Below are 19,143 nucleotides of genomic sequence, written 5' to 3'. Positions count from 1 at the left end.
CGCAATGCACTCTGGATAAATTCTAAGTTCTGAGACGACCTGTACGTGAAGACCCTAACCCTACAAGATACCTTCCATCGTGATAACAGCTTCATCATGATGGAAGAGGATATGCAAGCCTACCTTCTCAAACACAACCGTGATGAAACAGCTATCAACGAAATCGGCGGAGACCTATCAAGAACCAAGACAACATTCTTACAATAAGCAAGATGAGAACAAAAAAATTGTCTACTCCGTCACAGAAAATGAGCAAATTGATTCACCGCTAAAGTGTCAGATAGACCATGGATTGTTTGGAAGAATGAGATAGACTAATCAGCCCCTCAAGCATTCAACATTCCTCATAGAGCAATTCCCCAAGGATCAGATCCTCAAACTTTTAATGGCACCAAGTTTTGTTCCTATCACAAGGCGAAGGGACACAATACCAAGGAATGAAAACAGCTTCAAGAAGCACTGATGGCAGCATTCGCCAATGGACAAGTAAATCATGAACCTCCAAAACCGAAATCTGCCAAGAATAACAAAAGCTTGAGCAAGAGCAAGGATAAAAAGCGTCAGGAAGCTTCAATAACAAGAGGAATTCCCTGTAGAAGGCGAACAAGTCGAACCTCGGCATTGTGATGGTCCACACTTCTCTGGAGAAGAAATGCCACACATTAACTGACATATCAATGCAATCAGAGCAGGACCGTCTTTGTCATATGTATAGGGATATTCAACTCGAGATGTGTTACAATCTCAAGCAAAATTCAAATCAGATCGACAACAGCTAAGAAACATTCACCGATCAAAGAACTGAGAACGCTAAATTCAGACGATCAGATGATGCCAATGTTCTCTGAAAACTCGGCACAAACAATCAAAATACAGTGATTGCTCAACCTGGTACCTTTGATCTTCGCCATAAGATTGGCACGAAGAGTCAAGGTGATGATCTCTCTCACCTTAACACGACTGATCTTCGCCGAAAAATTGGCACCAATAATCAATGTGCACCTGAGGAGACATATTTAAGGGAAAGATTAATCAGTCAAAATCAAGGGATTTGAGAGAACGACTCGATCAACGATTAACGGACCTCCGGCTCCGGATAAATGTTATTATGGGAGGATCATCACCGTGCAGGGAACCCGTCTGATCAGTTAAAAAGTTCCAAAGAAAAGCGACAACGACAAAGCAGTAGCCCACTAAACCGGAGAATTACGTGCAGGTCACTTTCTCTGAGGAAGACGCCGCCAATGTTGATGCACCTCACAACGATCCTTTGTTAGTGAAACTCACTATTGGCATCTGCAAAGTCACCAGAGTTCTCATCGACACAAGCTGTTAGGTCGACTTTATTTTCATAGAAACTTTGGAAAAATGAGAATCAATCTCGGTGAGATAAAAACCTCAACTAAGTCCTCCGCCGGCTTTAATGGATCCTCAGAAAAAATGATAGACGCAATCCGATTGAATATTTTTGTCAAAAAAGTTACCAAGATCATCAAATTCTCTGTCTTCAGCACACTAGCTCCTTACAATGCGATCCTCGTCCACTCGGTGCAGCTTCATACTAATCATCATGTTGTTAATCTGTGTTCTTGGACACACTAAGACACTTCATAGTTATCATCTATCGTGTTACAATCCAATTTTCAGTATCAAGTATAGTTTTAAACATAGCACTTAGAAAACTTGATTAAACAAAGTTGAGAGTCAAAAGTAGACCATGCTCATTCTCAGACATGATGCAACTTGTATAATGCTAAATTGAGATTTGGTTCCTTATACCATACAATTATACTCTCTTCGTGTAACTGGTTGGTTTGTTCAGATATCTTAGTAACATTAAAAGTAATAATGGTAACAAAAGTGTTTGGTAAGTGACAAGTGGACCTATCTTCTCCGCTTCGATTCTTTACGCATTTCTGCATAGTAGTTCTCAAGATTCTGCTTCTCCCATAGCCTTCTCTGCAACAGATCTTCCTTCTTATATTCATCTGATAAATCAACACATTATAGAGTCAATCTTTTATTCATATGTTGGTTAGTTGTAGACAAAGGTATAAAAGGATACCGAGATTGGTCCATGTGTCGAGAGGCACCCCAAGTGATCTTCGGGTTAGGTAAGATGCGTCTTCCAATGAATAAGGAGCTTTCTTAACCTTATATCTCCATACCCAACTGCTGTACCATACTAGAAGCTGCAAGGAGACAAAAAGTTGAATCGGTGAGCTTGAGAAATTAAGGCTGCTGGAAATTGTTCAAAACATGGAACCTTGATGATGGTGTAAGGTAGGAGAACGAATCGAACACCGAGAAGATCCCAGATCGACGGGTTTTCAGCTCCTTTAATTTGTAGGTCGAGTTCATTGCTTAGCTCTTCCTGTAGTTTCCTGCCAAAAGAAGAAATGGATATGATAACAGTCCCCAAAGATACTTACTGTCAGCGAACAAAAGGGCAATAGAATAAACTGAACAGCATACTGGTCGATCTGCTTTGGACCCTTCTTCTTGCTAGACACTCCACCAGTGCGTTCGAGTTCTAGGGCCTTGAGCCTGTTTTTGTAAGCAGGAGTTCGCTTAACTGTTGCCAAAGCCTGAATCAAACAAAAGGCGCAGGTCCTATTAATAAAATGTGCTCAAAGTTCGTATACAGATTTGATTTTTCTTATGTTTGCAAGCACAAAAGTATATGAATAACATTAAGATAGGTCACATGTCCTACGTTTAGTGACATGTTATGATACATGCAATCGCCCATAATACTTGATTTTTTTTGGACAGGGATATGTTATAACACAGATCTTTAGGAAGCCCTTTCTCAGATACGTACCTCATTATACCTTGCTACGTTGTTAAGATATTGAAACGCAGACAGAACCACCAGTAGACCCACAAGAACAGCACGAGGATCCTAAAAAACACAGTACGCAGTTGTGTAAGTTCAAAATGCCACTACTTCTGCAAGAGAAGTAATCAAAAACATTAAATAATATCTTACCGACTTATGTCCATATTTGGCTCGGTAGTATTGAGCAGTGTTGTAAAATACCTAACATACAAGAAACTGGTTTTGAAAGATGTAGAAAACAAGAATGACATTTCAAAGAAAATGGTCTACTGACCTCACTGGGATGCTCAATTGCATAATCATATTGTGCCCGAGTCTCGTTATCTTTCAAAATCTGCAACAAGAAGATTACAAACTACCCTTTTGTGAACTTTCAAAAATGTATAACGATCATGAATCCATAGATGTGTAATGGGATTGAATAGATGCAGATTCTATTCGGAGGATAGATAAGGACCTCGTAAGCAGTGGCGATTTTGACAAAGAGCTTCTTGGATTCAGGATCGGGATTCTTATCTGGATGACTAATCTCACCAAAACAATTAGCGTAAGAAAACAAAAGACAATCGAAGATCAAATCCAAATCAATCCTTACTGTTCGAGAGAAAGCTTATAGTAAGATCTCTTAATATCCGATGCGTTCGCATCTTGAGCGACTCTGAAAGGGTCGAAAATGTACACAGATTAAGATTAAGAGAGAGAGAGAGATAGATTAGAATCAAAATCTGAAGAATTTGAATATATAAAAAAAAAAACAAAAAGAAGGCGAACCCGAGGAGAGCATAGCAATCTTCTTCGCCGCAATAAATGGCCGTCGAGGATTGGACGAACAGAGAAAGCAACACAATAATCAATGCCCAGCACCACCGCTCCGTAGCCGGCGGCGCCATCTCTCTCTCTCTCTCTCGCTGCGAATAGGGAGGAAAGTACCCTTTAGACCTTTTGTATTGTTTGTCACAGAGAAACTGAAATGGAGAGCGATTTACGTTGTTAATATATATATACCACAATTAATGATTATAAATAATACATATTTTATAACAATTTTTTTGTTACCAATGGATCCCAACGATACCTGCTAGACCAGCTACACCTGTAGCACCTGTAATGCATCCGAATATGAGAGTTAGTGACCTCATTAACCAAGAATTGAAGGAATGGGATGTAGGGCTACTAGAGAATTATGTCCACCCCGATGACATACCACTCATTCGTAGTATGGCTATAAGTTCTACCCATCGCCGTGATACCTTCTGCTGGAACTACACGAAGAATGGCCAATACACTGTTAAATCTGGATACTGGGTTGCTCGAAATCTGATGAAGCCAGAAGAGGAAAAGGAAATACTGGAACCAAGTATTACTAAACTCCAAGCCTTTGCTTGGAAGTTGAAAGCGCCAAGAAAGATGTGCCATCTTATATGGCAATTGATAACGGGTCAGGTGGCAGTAACGAGGAATCTCGCAAGGCGGAATATGAGGTGCGATAATTATTGCCCAAGGTGTGGAGAACTAGAGGAATCTGTAACACATGCAATATTTGAATGCCCTCCGGCTCTCCAAGTGTGGTCCTTATCAGCAACTCCTACGAGCCCAGGTATATTCCCAGTGGCAAGCATCTACACAAACATGGACTACCTATTCTGGAGGAAGAATGAAATCTTAGCGCCAGACCAAGACAGGGATCCTTATCCCTGGCTAATATGGTATATTTGGAAGGCTCGTAATGACAAACTTTTTAGGGGAATAGATAGAGACCCCTTGGAAATAGTTCGATATGCAGAAAGTGAATGTCAAGCCTGGTTCAATGCAAACGAGATGATATCGCCAGTAGTTCAGGCCATCAGCAATGAGGAAAACCAATTCTTAAGCTTGGGTAATATTTGTCTACTAGATGGATCTTGGACAGCTTCAGATCGCTTTAGTGGATGTGGATGGGTCTGGATGGATAGCGGGGAGAACACACAACTTATGGGAACACGGAATTTCATTCGATGTGAATCAGCTTTGCATTCGGAGGTAGAAGCACTGCGTTGGGCGATGGAGAATATGCTTCAACACTCGCCATGCCAGAGCTTTGGAACAGACTGCAAGGAGCTGATTTCAATGATAAAGGAACCTCATGTGTGGCCAAGCTTTGCGACAGAACTGGAGAAGATAGAAACGCTGCAGATTTGCTTTCCGGACTTCAAAATAACCTATGTGCCACGAGTGCGCAATCTGTTTGCTGATTTTTTGGCTAAGACTGCTAGGACCTTTCGTAGAGAGTTACTTTTCATTGGTTGCTCTATTCCGGTCTGGTTACCCAGACCACTTCAAGCTTGAGTAATAGAATGGCCGTTCGACGTCAAAAAAAAAAAAAAAACAATTTTTTTGTATTCTCTCTCTTTTGATTAATTTTATATTATTAAGAAAAATTACACAATCACATTAAATATATAATAAAAAAATTAGACAATCACATTAAACAATCACAGTAGATTATTTTTTATATGTTATATTATAAATTTTTAAAAACAGACTATAAATTACTAAAACTGGTAGAAGTTTCACATTGAAAATTTTGTTAAGGTTTAACTTTTTTTTTGTTTAAGCAAGATATAAATGATCATATATCGTAGAGGTGAGCGTTCAGATACACGTTCGGGTTCGTATCGGGTATTTAGGATTTTTGGGTATTTCAGTATAAAGGTATAGAACCTGTTCGGGTATTTCTACACTTCGGATACGGTTCGGGTATTTTATGTTTGGGTTCAGATATTTTGGGTCAGGTTCAAATATCTAAATTTTGAAGAAAAATTAAATAAATTATTCATTGTTTAAATTTTTTTTGTATTTAAAATATATTTTTAACTTAACTGAGTTTCTAATTTTCAAAAGATTAAACTTTTAATAGGTTTGGAGATAAAACTTTTAAAATAGAAAACCACTAATTTAGTTTTTGTTTTGTTATTTTAGATGCAACTTTTGTTAATTCAAAAAACAAGAGCTTGATATGTATTTTAAGTGAGTAGCAAATGATTTTGTCCATAATTATATGTATATTATCTAATTTTGAGCAATGTGCATCATTAATATAAATATTTTGAATAAAATGAGATGAGTAAACTAGAAATATAGGGTTAAGAATACTTATGTTTGGTTATCTTTGGATATCATTCGGGTTTAAATATTACATGTTCGGATTCGGATATTACCCGTTTAGGTTTGGATATCCAATCTCTCCAAATTCAATAACCATTCGGTATTTTGCTACTTCGGTTCAGATTTTCGGATCGGATTCAGATACGGATTCGGGTATTGGATAAAATGCTCAACCCTAATAAATCGTATGAATATGAAGTTCATTAATAGGTATTCATATTATATATATACATATATATATATATTAATATCATTTGAAATAAATTATGTACTATATACAAATATATAAATATGTTAATTTTAAAATTTCCAGTGAAAAATTATTGAGATCTTAATATTTTAATTTTGAAATTTGTATTGAAAAATCTCACATTAAAAATTTTGTGACTAATGGTTTAAATTTTTGTTACAGCAAATATACAAATGTTTAAAAATAATATGAGTAGAAAGTGTCAATAATAAATATTTATATTAAATTATACTATATATCTATGTCAATATCAATAAATATTAATTTATATCATATAAAGTAAATAAAATGATTGTTTTGATTTATTTACCAAAAATGTGATGGTAAATTAACAAAAGGTATTGGTTTTAAGTTATGTGATTACTCTAATGTATATACTTTTATTTATACAAATTTATTTTTAAAATATGTGGTTTTTGATATCTTATTTCATCATGAGAATTCCAGAAACACACTTTTTCAAATTGAAGTGATTTTTAATATTGGAAACACTATATATATATATTACTAGTGGTATGTCCGTCCTACGGGCGGGTTGTTTACCATTTTTTCTATTGATATATGAATTAGTTTAAGCCTGCTTGGTCTATTTGGAACGTTTACGATGTATTTGTTTTCGTTGCCTTAGTGCATGCATTGTAATAATGGGGTACATTTGTTTTTTTTTTTTTTGTAGTTGCAGTTTATTTCCTAACTTAAGCAGTAGTGATTTGTTTTTCTAAAAATACTTAATGAACCGAAACGTTAGAATTGAATTTGGTAGCGTTAAAACTAAAAAAAAATAATAGTAGGTATGCATTACGTATTTATACATAAACATTATTGGATTTTCGATTTCAGATTCTAGTAATGCTCAAGGGAAAGTTTTGTTGGCCTGAGATTATTTTAATGTAATTCAAAAGACATGTTTTGTGTACTATTATATTCACACTCACAGGAAACCAAACTCAACTCATGGGTCCTGATCCACGTGAGGTCATTAGATAGAAGACAAAAACCTAACACCATAGTCTGTTTTGACACATTTTTAGCAGTAGTTTGATCAGTAACCAAGTTGAAAGATCTATCTCCAAGTATTTCTTCATATTCAAGGAAGTAATCCTAGAAACTATATATTTCATTCTTAACATTAAAAAGAGGGGCAGTACACAAAGATTAACAAAACATGTTGTCCAAAAACAAACATGTCTCACCCAAATGCATTCAGATTAAAACGTGATCAAACTTGAGGAAGTATGAAGCCTCACTAACACAATTTGTTGCAAACCAATCACGACATAGCCCACGCTTCATAAAAAATCATTGTAGACCATGAACCTTGTCGCTAACATATATTGAGAAAGGAGGAAGTGAGTGAGGAAAGGCAATGTCCCTGAAGCTCCAAGCTCAGTGTTTCCTCTTGTTGGTAATGTTACGTATATGTAGAGGCTCACCCTCATTATAAGAAGATTTACTGTACTGTACACCAGCGTATTTTGTTTCATGTAAACAAATTAATCAGGTAAAAATGATCTTATGTGAAGTTTCAGCTCTCAATGTTGAGTCAGCCAAATGATCTTATGATCTGCACAATGAAACTACACAATTTTTAAAAACCTGACGTGGGTGTCTCATCATTCAAGGAATCAAAAGCAGTTCCATCATATCAAGTCAATAAATCAATGGCAACAGAATCAGAACACATGCTATGAGTTTAGCTTCGGTTTCATACCTTCTTTAAGCCTTTACCTCGTGAACCTTTCTTCGGCTGCTGCTTTTTTTCTGGAAGTTACACTACAAGAAAACATGAATTTTTCGACTACAATAGCAGTAGGAAAACAGTCGCTAAACCGGAAATAGCGACTATTTAACGACCGATTACAGTGGTCATAATAGTGCTCGTCGCTAAATAAAACAATTGTTAATCGGTCGCTAATTTGCGACTAACAACACCAGTCACTAATCAGTCGTTATATTTTGCTACTGAATTGTTACTAGTTAGTGACCGGTTTTGCGACTATTTTTACGAGTACGAGTAAAATAAAAATAAAATAAAAACTAAATTATATCAAATTTTAAATTATAAATTAAATCAAAATTTGTAATAAAATAATATTAAAACAAAATATTAAACCGATAATTGATTTTAAATTAAAATTAATTTATATACTAGAATCGGTTTACAACCAAAATAAAAACACTAAAACGAAACAAAAGAAAATTAAATCTAAATCTAAACGACATTGTCTTCTTGCTCCTATCATCCGTCTTCACCACACCAACTCTGCAACCTCCTCTGTCAGGTTGCTCCAGCATGACGGCGGTGGTGGTGACGAGCGTGACGGCGGCGGTGGTGATACTGGCTTTCTCGACGGCTCCGTCTCTGTCAGTCTTCTTGTAAGTGCAAGATGCAAACACAATAAGGTAGTGCAGAAGATAAATCAAGAGACAAATACACAAGCAAACACCAAAGCTTTTATTAGAATCTCCTTTAAACAATCTTTACAAGACTTGCTTATTCAGCTTTTACACGTCTAGTGTTAACACCCTAACACACGCTACTGAAAGATTCCTAAGCTACCCGCTTATGTCTCTTCTCCGTCAAGTACTTCAGCCACTGCTTCAGCACGACCCAAGAACACCTCCAAGAACTTCTCTCTCTCTCTCTATAAGATCAGCCTCCGTGTCTCTGTCTCTATACAGACGACCCCATAGCTATCTTATAGTTATTCTCCATGTTCCCGAAACCCTAGTCTCCAAGGCAACATGTATGGACATCTTCCATAACAATAAGTGCAACTTTAATTTTCTTGGAATGCACTTATTCCTCTTTCTTTAAGTCATAAACTTGCTCCTCAAGTTTATTCCTCTTTCCATATCTCCAAGATACTCCCTTGCTCTCCAAGTCTACACGACTCCAGCTCAGCATCTTGACTCCACATGGTCTTCACCACTTAACCCGACGTCTGCTTCAGCAACTACGTCAGCGACTACTTCAGGGCAGACATCTTACATCTTCAATCTCCCCCTTTTAGCTTTGTTTGCCGATCAAGCACAACACTCTTCTGGTTCATCAACCACGTTCCTCACCTGGAAACTTTCATACCAAATGTGCTTTTCTCCCACACAAGATGTGCACCACACCATGCTTTTCTCCCCCATGAGATATGCATCCTCTATACCAGAATATCACCATTCTCCCCCTGCTTGATTGCATACTAAGCTAAAACAGATGCTTAGATGTCAAGCTTTACAGACCTACCGTCTGTTTCTTCATGTATAATCATGACACAGCCCCTGCTGCAGCGGAATAACAAGTACTGCATCACGATCTGACGCACCTGTCGAGCTACCTCTCTACCCACTTCTGTTGAGGACCTGGCTACCTTCATGTGTCGTCTCCTTGACCATGAGCCCTTCCCCATCCGCACCGAGTGCCCTCTGCACTCGTTGCTATTGTCTTGGAGTGATTTCACACCCCTGAAGATCATCTCGCACCACTTTCTGACGCACTTCGATCTCCTTCCCCTTTGTGTCATAGACAACTCCGTGTCCTGACTCCACGCTTGATGCTTCTTGATCTTCCTGAAGATCACTCCTAACAGAGCTGCATCCATCTTCTGATGTCTCATCCTTGATCTCATCAAGTAAGCCACTCTTGGCTAAGGACACCTCTTCAACCCTCCTGGGCTTAGTGAACGTCTTGTTCACCTTCTTGGCCATGTTTCTGCTCTTTTCACGAGCAAAACACTCCACCTTCTTGTGTCCAACCTTCCCACAGAACCAACAACACATCCGATGTTGCTTCTTGCTTGGCCTGACACAGTTGCTGATGCACCGATCAGTCTCTTTCCTTGTACCAGCTACACAACCATGCTTCAGAACCTCCTGTCTAACCTTCGTGTTGTTGCACTGATGTACTACTTTTGGCTTGTTACTCACAGCTGCGCGCTGTAGAACTTCCTGCCTTACTCCATGTCGTACGTCCCGACGTACTTCCTGACAAGCTCCTTTGGCTCCACTTTTTGATGTGCTCCCATGCACGAAATGTGATAGCCCCTTCTATTTTACTTCCTTAGTACTCTCAGCTCCTCGATATCCCAGTCCCCAATTCGCCTTGGCTGGTTGACCCATCGAGAGTATCTTATCTAACTCTTTGGATCAACTGTTAAGCATCCTGATCTGTTTGCGATTCTCAGCCAAATCACGTTCCAGCATCCTTGCTCTCTCTTGTTCACCAATAGCAACTTTCCCCAGCTTGCTATTTTCCTGCTCAAGAGACTCATTCTTCTCATTCACAGCCGCAAGTTCTTCACGAAGTTCTTCAAGCAACTCGTTCTGCTTCTGAGCCATATCCTCCAATCTCAGATTCTGATCCTTGACCCTCAACTACTTGTTAAGCAGCACATGATACTCCTCATCATCTGTGATGAGATCTGAATCAGAGGACTTAATAGATCCCTCCTTGCGTGCACCAAATGCAACAAGGTTCTTTATCACCTTTCCATCTTCTTCAGACTCTGAATCATCAGACGACTGCAATGGAACTCCTTTCTCCTTCTTTGAGTTCGGACATTCACGCCGTGTGTGTCCAACACCTCTGCACTCAGAACACTTAAGTTCTCTCTGTTGTGCTACAGGACAGTCAGCCCTTATATGACCAACGCCTCCACACTCATAGCACCTGAGACTTTCTCTCCTTCTGCCATTGCCACGATCACCTCCCTGGCGATCATACTGATTCCTCCCACTAGAAGAATTCATCTTACCAAAATTCCTGACCAGCATACCAATGTCATCTTCAATCTTCTGAAACCTATCAGTATCTTTGTCAGCTACAAGCGCCACACTCCTTGGCGCACTGCTTGATGTAGAGACTGAACTACTGTCTGTCTCCATCTCTTGTGCCTTCAGCATACCCACAAGCTTGTCAAACTTGAGCTCATCCGTGTTTGTAGTCATCTGCAAAACCGCCTTGTGAGCTCCAAACTTTGTTGGAAGACAGCGTAGTAACTTCTTTACCAGCTTCTTCTCCTTGTACTTCTTCCCAAGTACAAATGCTTCATGTGCCATAGCACTGAGTTTGGCACTGAAGCTCGCCACAGAATCATTATCAGACCACCTGAGATTCTCAAACTGTGACCCAAGATGATCTAGACGTGTCCTCTTGACACTCTCATCTCCTTCAAACGAATTCAGCAGGATTTCCCACGCCTCTTTATCCGAAGTACTCCCCTGAATCAGCTGAAACTGCTCTGCTTCAACAGCTCCAAAAATCACCGACAACGCCTTTGCATTAAATTTTGATGCATTGCGTTCTGCCTCTGACCAATCCTCTTTTGGTTTAGGCTTCTTCTCACCTCCTGTGACTATGGTAGGCTCCCCCCAACCAATCTCCACAGCTGTCCACGCATCTTGATTGATTCCTCGAATCATCTGCTTCATGCGAGCCTTCCAATGACCATACTGGTCCGCATTCAACACGATCGCCTTCTGCACAGAAATAATCGTGTCCATCTTCACCTTCAGGATAACACCGGTAACTTAGGTGCCCCGCTCTGATACCACTTGTAAGTGCAAGATGCAAACACAATAAGGTAGTGCAGAAGATAAATCAAGAGACAAATACACAAGCAAACACCAAAGCTTTTATTAGAATCTCCTTTAAACAATCTTTACAAGACTTGCTTATTCACTATTCAGCTTTTACACGTCTAGTGTTAACACCCTAACACACGCTACTGACAGATTCCTAAGCTACCCGCTTATGTCTCTTCTCCGTCAAGTACTTCAGCCACTGCTTCAGCACGACCCAAGAACACCTCCAAGAACTTCTCTCTCTCTCTCTATAAGATCAGCCTCCGTGTCTCTGTCTCTATACAGACGACCCCATAGCTATCTTATAGTTATTCTCCATGTTCCCGAAACCCTAGTCTCCAAGGCAACATGTATGGACATCTTCCATAACAATAAGTGCAACTTTCCTTTTCTTGGAATGCATTTATTCCTCTTTCTTTAAGTCATAAACTTGCTCCTCAAGTTTATTCCTCTTTCCATATCTCCAAGATACTCCCTTGCTCTCCAAGTCTACACGACTCCAGCTCAGCATCTTGACTCCACATGGTCTTCACCACTTAACCCGACGTCTGCTTCAGCAACTACGTCAGCGACTACTTCAGGGCACCCATCTTACATCTTCACTTCTTTCCTGCTCTTTCCCATTTTTCAGATCTGAAAAAACAACCCATTAGAACACTAAAAGAAGAGAGAGAGAGATAAAGAGAGAGTGAAAAAATCTAGGAGGCGTTAACAAATATGGCAGTGGCAAAGTAAGATCTTGATTCGCATAGAGGAGATAACCGTTGATGCATCGTGGAGAGGAAGAGAAGACCGTCGATGCGTCGAGGAGAGGAGGAGCCGGGGAGAAAGACAGTTGGAGAGGAGGAGAGACGCAGAGATATAGATCGGAGATGAAGAGATTCCTTTTTTAAGTAAAGAAACATAGGAGAAGAAAGAGAAACATTTTTCTGTTTGCAGAAGAATGTGAAAGAAAGAAAGAAAAGAAACAATGACGGGGAAGAAGAATAAAGTACGAAGACGTTTTCACCGTTTGATTGAACTAAATCAACGGTGTGGGTAGTGATCCGCGTGAACTAAATCAACGGTGTGGGTAGTGATCTGCGTGTTTTTACTTTTTAGTGAACTCTTTCTAACTTCTTTGTTAAAGTATTTGTAACGTCTCTTGTATTTTGTTGTCGTCCATTTCTTATTTGTGTAGTTTTAAGATTACTTATGTGTTTGATATAAAATTTTAATTTAGAACTTGTAGCTAATATAAAGTTTAAAATTTAGATTACTAATGAGTTAGATACAAAGTTTAAAATTTAGAACTTGAGGTTAGGATAAGGATTGGGAAAATTTGTGTATAATTTATGGTTAAGTTCCAAATTTGAAGTTATGATATGAATTTTTAAACATGTAACTTTCAATAGAGTCTCTAACTATATTATAGTAACATAAACTTTATACATGGTGTTTTGGGTTTAAGAATCATGTTTAGGGTTTAGGGATTTAACTAGTCGTGAAACAAATGTGACAGAATCATGGCTATTTGGATAAGTTGGCAAATTAGTTTAACATTTTTATTTAACTTTTGCAAGGAGGAATGTAAGGAGAATGATTTGGTGTATGGGGTTTAGAAACTTACAGGGAATATAATTTATTATAGTTTAAATTTTAGGATTAATATTTATTGTGTGAAAAATTTAGAGTTTCAAGATTTATATTTAAAGTTTAGAGTTTAAAAATGTTCAGGGTTTTGGGTATCAGATTTAGGTTTACGATAATATTTACCGACTGTTTTCCTTCTGATTTGCGACTGATATATTCAGTCGGTAATCAGTCGCTAAATTAACGACTGATTAAAGACTGTTGTTTACCGACTACATATTAGTCACACTTTAGTCGCTAATTTACGACTAAAAGGTGACTGTTTTCTTTAGTCGTTATTTAGCGACTGTTTCGCCTGAAATTTATGGGTCGTAAATCAGTCGCTAATCAGTCGTTAAACAGTCCGTAAATTTAGTGACTGCAGCCTCAGTCAGGAAAATCAGTAGCAAAATCCGTGTTTTCTTGTAGTGTTACAAAGAAAACAAAATAGATTATTGTTGCTAGACAGATCAAAGATACCAACGTATACAAAATATTAAATGGACAATAAAAAATTTCACATCCTTAGACGATAATATGTTAATCCAAGTGCATGGAGAAAAAAACAAAAACGCATTTCCGCCATTTCCTTTCTGTAGGAATCTACCGTATCTAAAAACATATATTCTCGCACAGTGCGTTGAAACTATCATGAAACAAACTGAAGTTGTTTTTGACTAATTAGTGTGCATCCATATGTATCTAACATCACCTCTAGAATTTCTCTCTTTGTATATAAGCACATCTTGATACATATGTGCTTTGGAAAGTAACAAAATTAATATATGACTACAGGTTCGATTCCTGATCGAATCCCAAAAAATTGTTGGGAAAATAATAAAATTACCAAAAAAGCTGATTAAAACCGTACTTTCTCATAAGTTATGACTACAGGTTCGACCATCATCACATACTATACGTTTAAACTCATGGAAGCTATGAAAACTTACTGTACGGAATCAAATTTGCGACCACCGTTCATAAGGAAATCTCACAGCTGCAGATACATCATTGTATATGTTAAGAAATTATGACTTCAAAATCATTAGTGGAGAGAAATCAAACTGAAATTATGTTACCTTGGAGTGAAGAACCTTGCAGAGAGAACAACAATTAAAAATTGGGAGGATGAGAAGGATTAGGCTAGTGATCGCAGACCATGTATATATACTGAATCAAGTAAGATGCATTGAAGGCGACATAGCGGAATTAGTGGGATAAGTTGATTGAATATCATTACTCTAAGTTCGTGACGTCGTCGGCGAGAAGGAATGGGAAGTGGAAGCAGAAGCGAGACTGTTTAACAGCCCTGACATAGACTCAGCTAGGTATCCGATAAAGTTTGTGTCATAAGTTATAATTTATCAGGCCTCTTTTGGACATACTTCTTAAGTTAAAATACATAAATTGCATTCTATATCCAATTCGTTTTAGCAGATTTTTACTCATAAATTAACTCATCATTATGAATTTTTTCTATATAGATGCTTATCTCATTGAGTGTGACATAAACTGTCATTCTTTTCATTAACCTCAAATACACACCAATATAATAATATACGAATCTAATTGACGTGAGGTGTGTGCATGTATGTTTTTTTTGGTGTTACACGTTGAGTTTTGAAATTTATGTTTGAAACCATTCCAAATGATTTCACGACAAAACTACATAAATGGTTATCCTAAAATTTTAAGGTAACAAAACTGGGATTGAAAAAAGCAGAGTAGTTGCAGCAGCAGCAGCTAAAAAGGTCAAAGCATATGCAAACCAGCCGAACAGGTCACCGGTGAATTAAATCCAGCTTTTACAGTTGCAGCAAATCTCCCTGTTCCATGGCAAGTAAAAGGTGAGCCTCCTCCTCCCCCTCGCTAAGTCCTTTTGCAATAACCCATCGTAACTGAACAAAGCCAGTTGTGACAAATTCTGCAAAATAAATTAACAATGTCATAATATCACAATAATTTCCAAGAAAATAAATCTCTCCTTTCCTAACTACCCAACAACTTCAACTAATGTAAATAGAGATTCATACTTGCTTTCAGCTGCATTAGTGTGGAAGGAGAGATTTAACCTTAAAAGAAAAGTTAAAGATCAAGAGATAGTAAGGTGGAGAATCAAAGTTGGTCAGATTGGTGCATTCATCCAACTAAAAGACAGACGAAACAAAGATATGCTTTAGATTTGATGATTGCAAGTGAAAGTACTCTAGATGCTTACCTTCGGTATAGATAGTTTCTCATTTAGCTTCTTTTAAACCATACCAAGATGTGTTATCATCCGCTGATTAAAAATTCTACGATGACTCTTGCTATCTTCTCCACAAAACACTCTTTCATGATCTGGTATCTGCTGTATAGAGAAGTGTATTGTTATTTCATGAACCTAACTACCCAAAAAATCAACAACAATGACATGAACTTATAGGTAATGTACTGACTCTGCGATTGGTTAGTGACGTCTCTTCCTCGAGTTTTTACTGTTTTCTTTATTACCTTGGCGAGCCTTTTCTTTTCAATACTACCATCCTTTTGAAGTTCAAGACAAGTAGCTTTTATGTCAAAGAAAAACATACATTTTAACTAATGATCAGTCATGGATGAGTCTTTGGATACATGAAGTCAAAATACTCTAAGCATTTGAAAATAAAAAGGATCGAATATTTAGGGTGTCGATAAAACTTTACCGGCTTGGATAATCATATGAGCATCGCCCATCTCATCCTCAAGGGGTCCTTGTTGAAAAAAATAACATAAACCGTGAGGAGATAAATGGCTCCGACCAAACTCATCGATCCATTATTAATCTCATATGAATCACCTTAATTACACTATCAGCAACAATAACATCAACCGAACCAATTCGGATTAAAGTATCCATTCCACATGACTAAGGGCTTGTTCGCACCAATTAGGTTGTGATAGAAGTAGATTGTCTGTGTTTATACAGATTACCCTAGCAAGTGAAGAGTCAATAGTATGCTCAGCACGTACAAACACACATGTTCCTGTACGGAAAGATACATTTTTTTAGAAAAGTCAGACCTTTTGAATCCAATATTGTTCAGTAAAAAATACAGTCAAAGAATTAAAGAAATATACAATAACCCCTTGTTTATATGCTTTAGCCCGTGTTGTTTTCTTCAAGACCCTATTTCTCCACACCACGTCTCTATTAATAAGAAAAACAATCAGAGGCACCCAAATCTGAGACCAGTAATATCTCAACATTAACAAAGGACACATTTTGTTTCTTTTGAAAAAGTAGTATAATAAAAGATATCTACCCTGGGAAGGCCACCAACTACTATTGCTACATCGAAGCAAAAGATCCGGTAAAGTATAACGTGACGTATCTAGGAGAAACCTGGAGCTAAAAGGAATGAATCAATCTCTTAGGCTCTTCCTTGCCAAATCACCTGAGACAAAGTGAACAACGGGAAATTTTATTTTTGTCCAAAACCTGGTCTAGATCATTAAGCAAATACCTCGATATATTGGTCAAAAGGAAACTGATGTTGGTAAGGCTATTAGTGTAGGGAAAGAAGTAATTTCGATAGAAGCAAACATGATGGCAACCATGGTAGAAGGTAAGAGATCGGGTCACCTAAAGATTGTTTCTTGTAGTAAATCAAACTGATTCTTCAATGGTTGAATCTGATGGTCGTTGCACAATTAGATGTTGGACTTCATGTTTGCGGTGTTTTTTTTTTTAAGATGAAGAGTTTCAGTGAGGTCCAAATTTGCAATTGTTCTAGTGAGGAAGCTATTAGCGACAATCTATCGAACAACTTAAATATACAAAATTTCTACTGTCAAACAACAAAATCAGATCATGAGAAAATGGTAAGAGTATTGAGAATATAATGAACTGATAGATAGAGATCTTACGCAACAGGGAGGCTGCGAGGGATCTAATGATCGTCGGCGAGAATATCATGGAGGCTCTATTGACGGAGGCTCTTTTCAAGGGAGATGTCTGTCGGGAATAAATCTTCCCATGGAGTATGAGTGCCCAAAAGTTAAACTTGTAGGTCTATATACACTGCATTTGTTTATCAGTCAAAAAAATTTGACTTTTCTGAGCTGAGAAATATACACAAAGAGAGTTCAAAATGACAGATTATTTTCTATACCCATAAGGTATAATTCTAAAATTTCTTTCTTTCATCATTCATTTAAACCAAATGATCCAGATGAGAAAATTTACCAGTAAATCTCAAGCGAAGATTAAAGGAAAAAATCCACAAAGCGTACAGACTTGACATCTCCCAGAGGAGACCGAACGGCAGAAAGAGAGAGAGTCTAAAAAGATTATATCGATGAATTGAAGAGGATTGAAGCTCGAGAAGTGGTCGTAGTTGATTGAATGTCAAAATTGCAGACATTTCTCAGAATCATCAATGAAGAGGAGAAGTTGGACCGTGAGCGTCCGCGGCCGCAACAAAAGAGAAAAGCTATTATCTGGGCCTGTAGGAAAAGCAGTATCAGAGCCCAATTAATTTTTTAGGTACAATACCTATACCTGGCCCATTCAACACAAACACGAAATGATTAAAAACTGAGATGATAGGTGGTGTAAAATGCCCCCTTCTACCTGATGACGTGGACGCAGGAGAAGAGAGCATTGTCAACTTTATTTAAGATTTGATTCAGGTTAAATAATTTAGTCTTGATTTTTATTCCTAAAAAGTTTTTAATGAAATATCATGACAAGTCTCAATCACCTCCTTTTGAGTTTATTCGAAGAATGAGAGATTTGATCATTCGTCTAATATTGTTTCTCCCTAATATCCTGTCTAACTATTATAATTGTAAGAATGAGAGATTTGAACTATTTATTATAAGTTTTGTGGTTTATCATTTAATAAATCAAATAGTTCTTAGTTTATACATAATTTACATATACTAGAATGGTAAAGTATTATATATATTTTTATTTGTATACTCTTAAGTAATTAAACCTCAAAAGTCTAGGCTAATAAAATAATTAATTTGTTTTGTTGGTCTAGAATTAAATGACTTTTAGACCAAACTGGTGAATATATACTAGACAAACATTTATATTTCGCGTCTGCACTTATATTCTATATAACTTGATATATTAGATATGAACACTAACCTGTTAATATAGTTTGCCGGTGATTTTTTTCAAAATTTTGATTCTTAGATATGTATCTGGAATGTAACTAATTTTTACAAGTGTTCATATTTTTAAATTAACACTTATGTAATTCACCGAATTCATAGAATAAGTTAAAAAAGAAACAAAACTCATATCAATGATACAAAGACGAGAACGAAAGCACAATTTTATATGGTAGAAAATGAAATCACTTATTGAAAGTCAATAGTAAACAAATCGAGAGCAGAAAACCTAATCCCCTTTCGTCATTATTCAATAGATGTTGCCTATTTGGTTTTGGTGATTTGTATCACCCACAATAATTAATTTCTTTTTGTGCATATGAAGTCTTAAAAATAATTAAAATAATATGTAATAAATTAACTCTTCAACAACGATGATACATTTAAGAGACCAACATTTGTATTTCTCATTTTATAATCGATAAAGATTGTAGTGTTGCAAAATATTAAAACCATTTAATAAATAATCATTATTATAAAAACTCACTCCACGCATGTGCGCAGATTATCATCTAGTTTAATAAATAATTGAAGAGTATCGTGCTAACTAATAGGATTATTTTAATAATAAACT

At 37.2% G+C, this 19,143-nt stretch overlaps 2 protein-coding genes across 4 annotated transcripts; both read right to left on the bottom strand.

The window, feature by feature from the left end:
* Nucleotides 1-1,697: 1,697 nt before the first annotated feature.
* LOC106390401 (chaperone protein dnaJ 50) lies at nucleotides 1,698-3,834 on the bottom strand. 2 transcript variants are annotated; one of them, XM_013830856.3, is made up of 10 exons: nucleotides 3,614-3,834; nucleotides 3,438-3,500; nucleotides 3,300-3,366; nucleotides 3,117-3,176; nucleotides 2,993-3,043; nucleotides 2,825-2,905; nucleotides 2,476-2,588; nucleotides 2,267-2,384; nucleotides 2,066-2,192; nucleotides 1,698-1,988 (listed from the first exon to the last, which is right to left on the bottom strand). In XM_013830856.3, exons 1-10 carry the CDS (start codon nucleotides 3,730-3,732, stop codon nucleotides 1,885-1,887), a joined length of 903 nt encoding a protein of 300 aa, XP_013686310.1. In that variant the 5' UTR covers nucleotides 3,733-3,834; the 3' UTR covers nucleotides 1,698-1,884. The 2 variants fall into 2 exon arrangements, with proteins under 2 accessions (XP_013686310.1, XP_022556498.1); XM_022700777.2 differs by lacking the exon at nucleotides 2,993-3,043.
* Nucleotides 3,835-8,343: 4,509 nt separating this feature from the next.
* LOC125586252 lies at nucleotides 8,344-18,431 on the bottom strand. 2 transcript variants are annotated; one of them, XM_048756140.1, is made up of 2 exons: nucleotides 12,527-18,431; nucleotides 8,344-12,446 (listed from the first exon to the last, which is right to left on the bottom strand). In XM_048756140.1, exon 2 carries the CDS (start codon nucleotides 11,730-11,732, stop codon nucleotides 10,605-10,607), a length of 1,128 nt encoding a protein of 375 aa, XP_048612097.1. In that variant the 5' UTR covers nucleotides 11,733-12,446; nucleotides 12,527-18,431; the 3' UTR covers nucleotides 8,344-10,604. The 2 variants fall into 2 exon arrangements, with proteins under 2 accessions (XP_048612097.1, XP_048612098.1); XM_048756141.1 differs by having other exon boundaries at nucleotides 12,576-18,431.
* Between the last annotated feature and the right edge of the window lie 712 nt (nucleotides 18,432-19,143).

The sequence above is a fragment of the Brassica napus genome, chromosome C4, assembly GCF_020379485.1.
Source record: "Brassica napus cultivar Da-Ae chromosome C4, Da-Ae, whole genome shotgun sequence".
Taxonomy (NCBI): Eukaryota; Viridiplantae; Streptophyta; class Magnoliopsida; order Brassicales; family Brassicaceae; genus Brassica; species Brassica napus.
The sequence above is the reverse complement of the archived record's forward strand: the minus strand, read 5'-3'. Positions and strand labels throughout refer to the sequence as shown.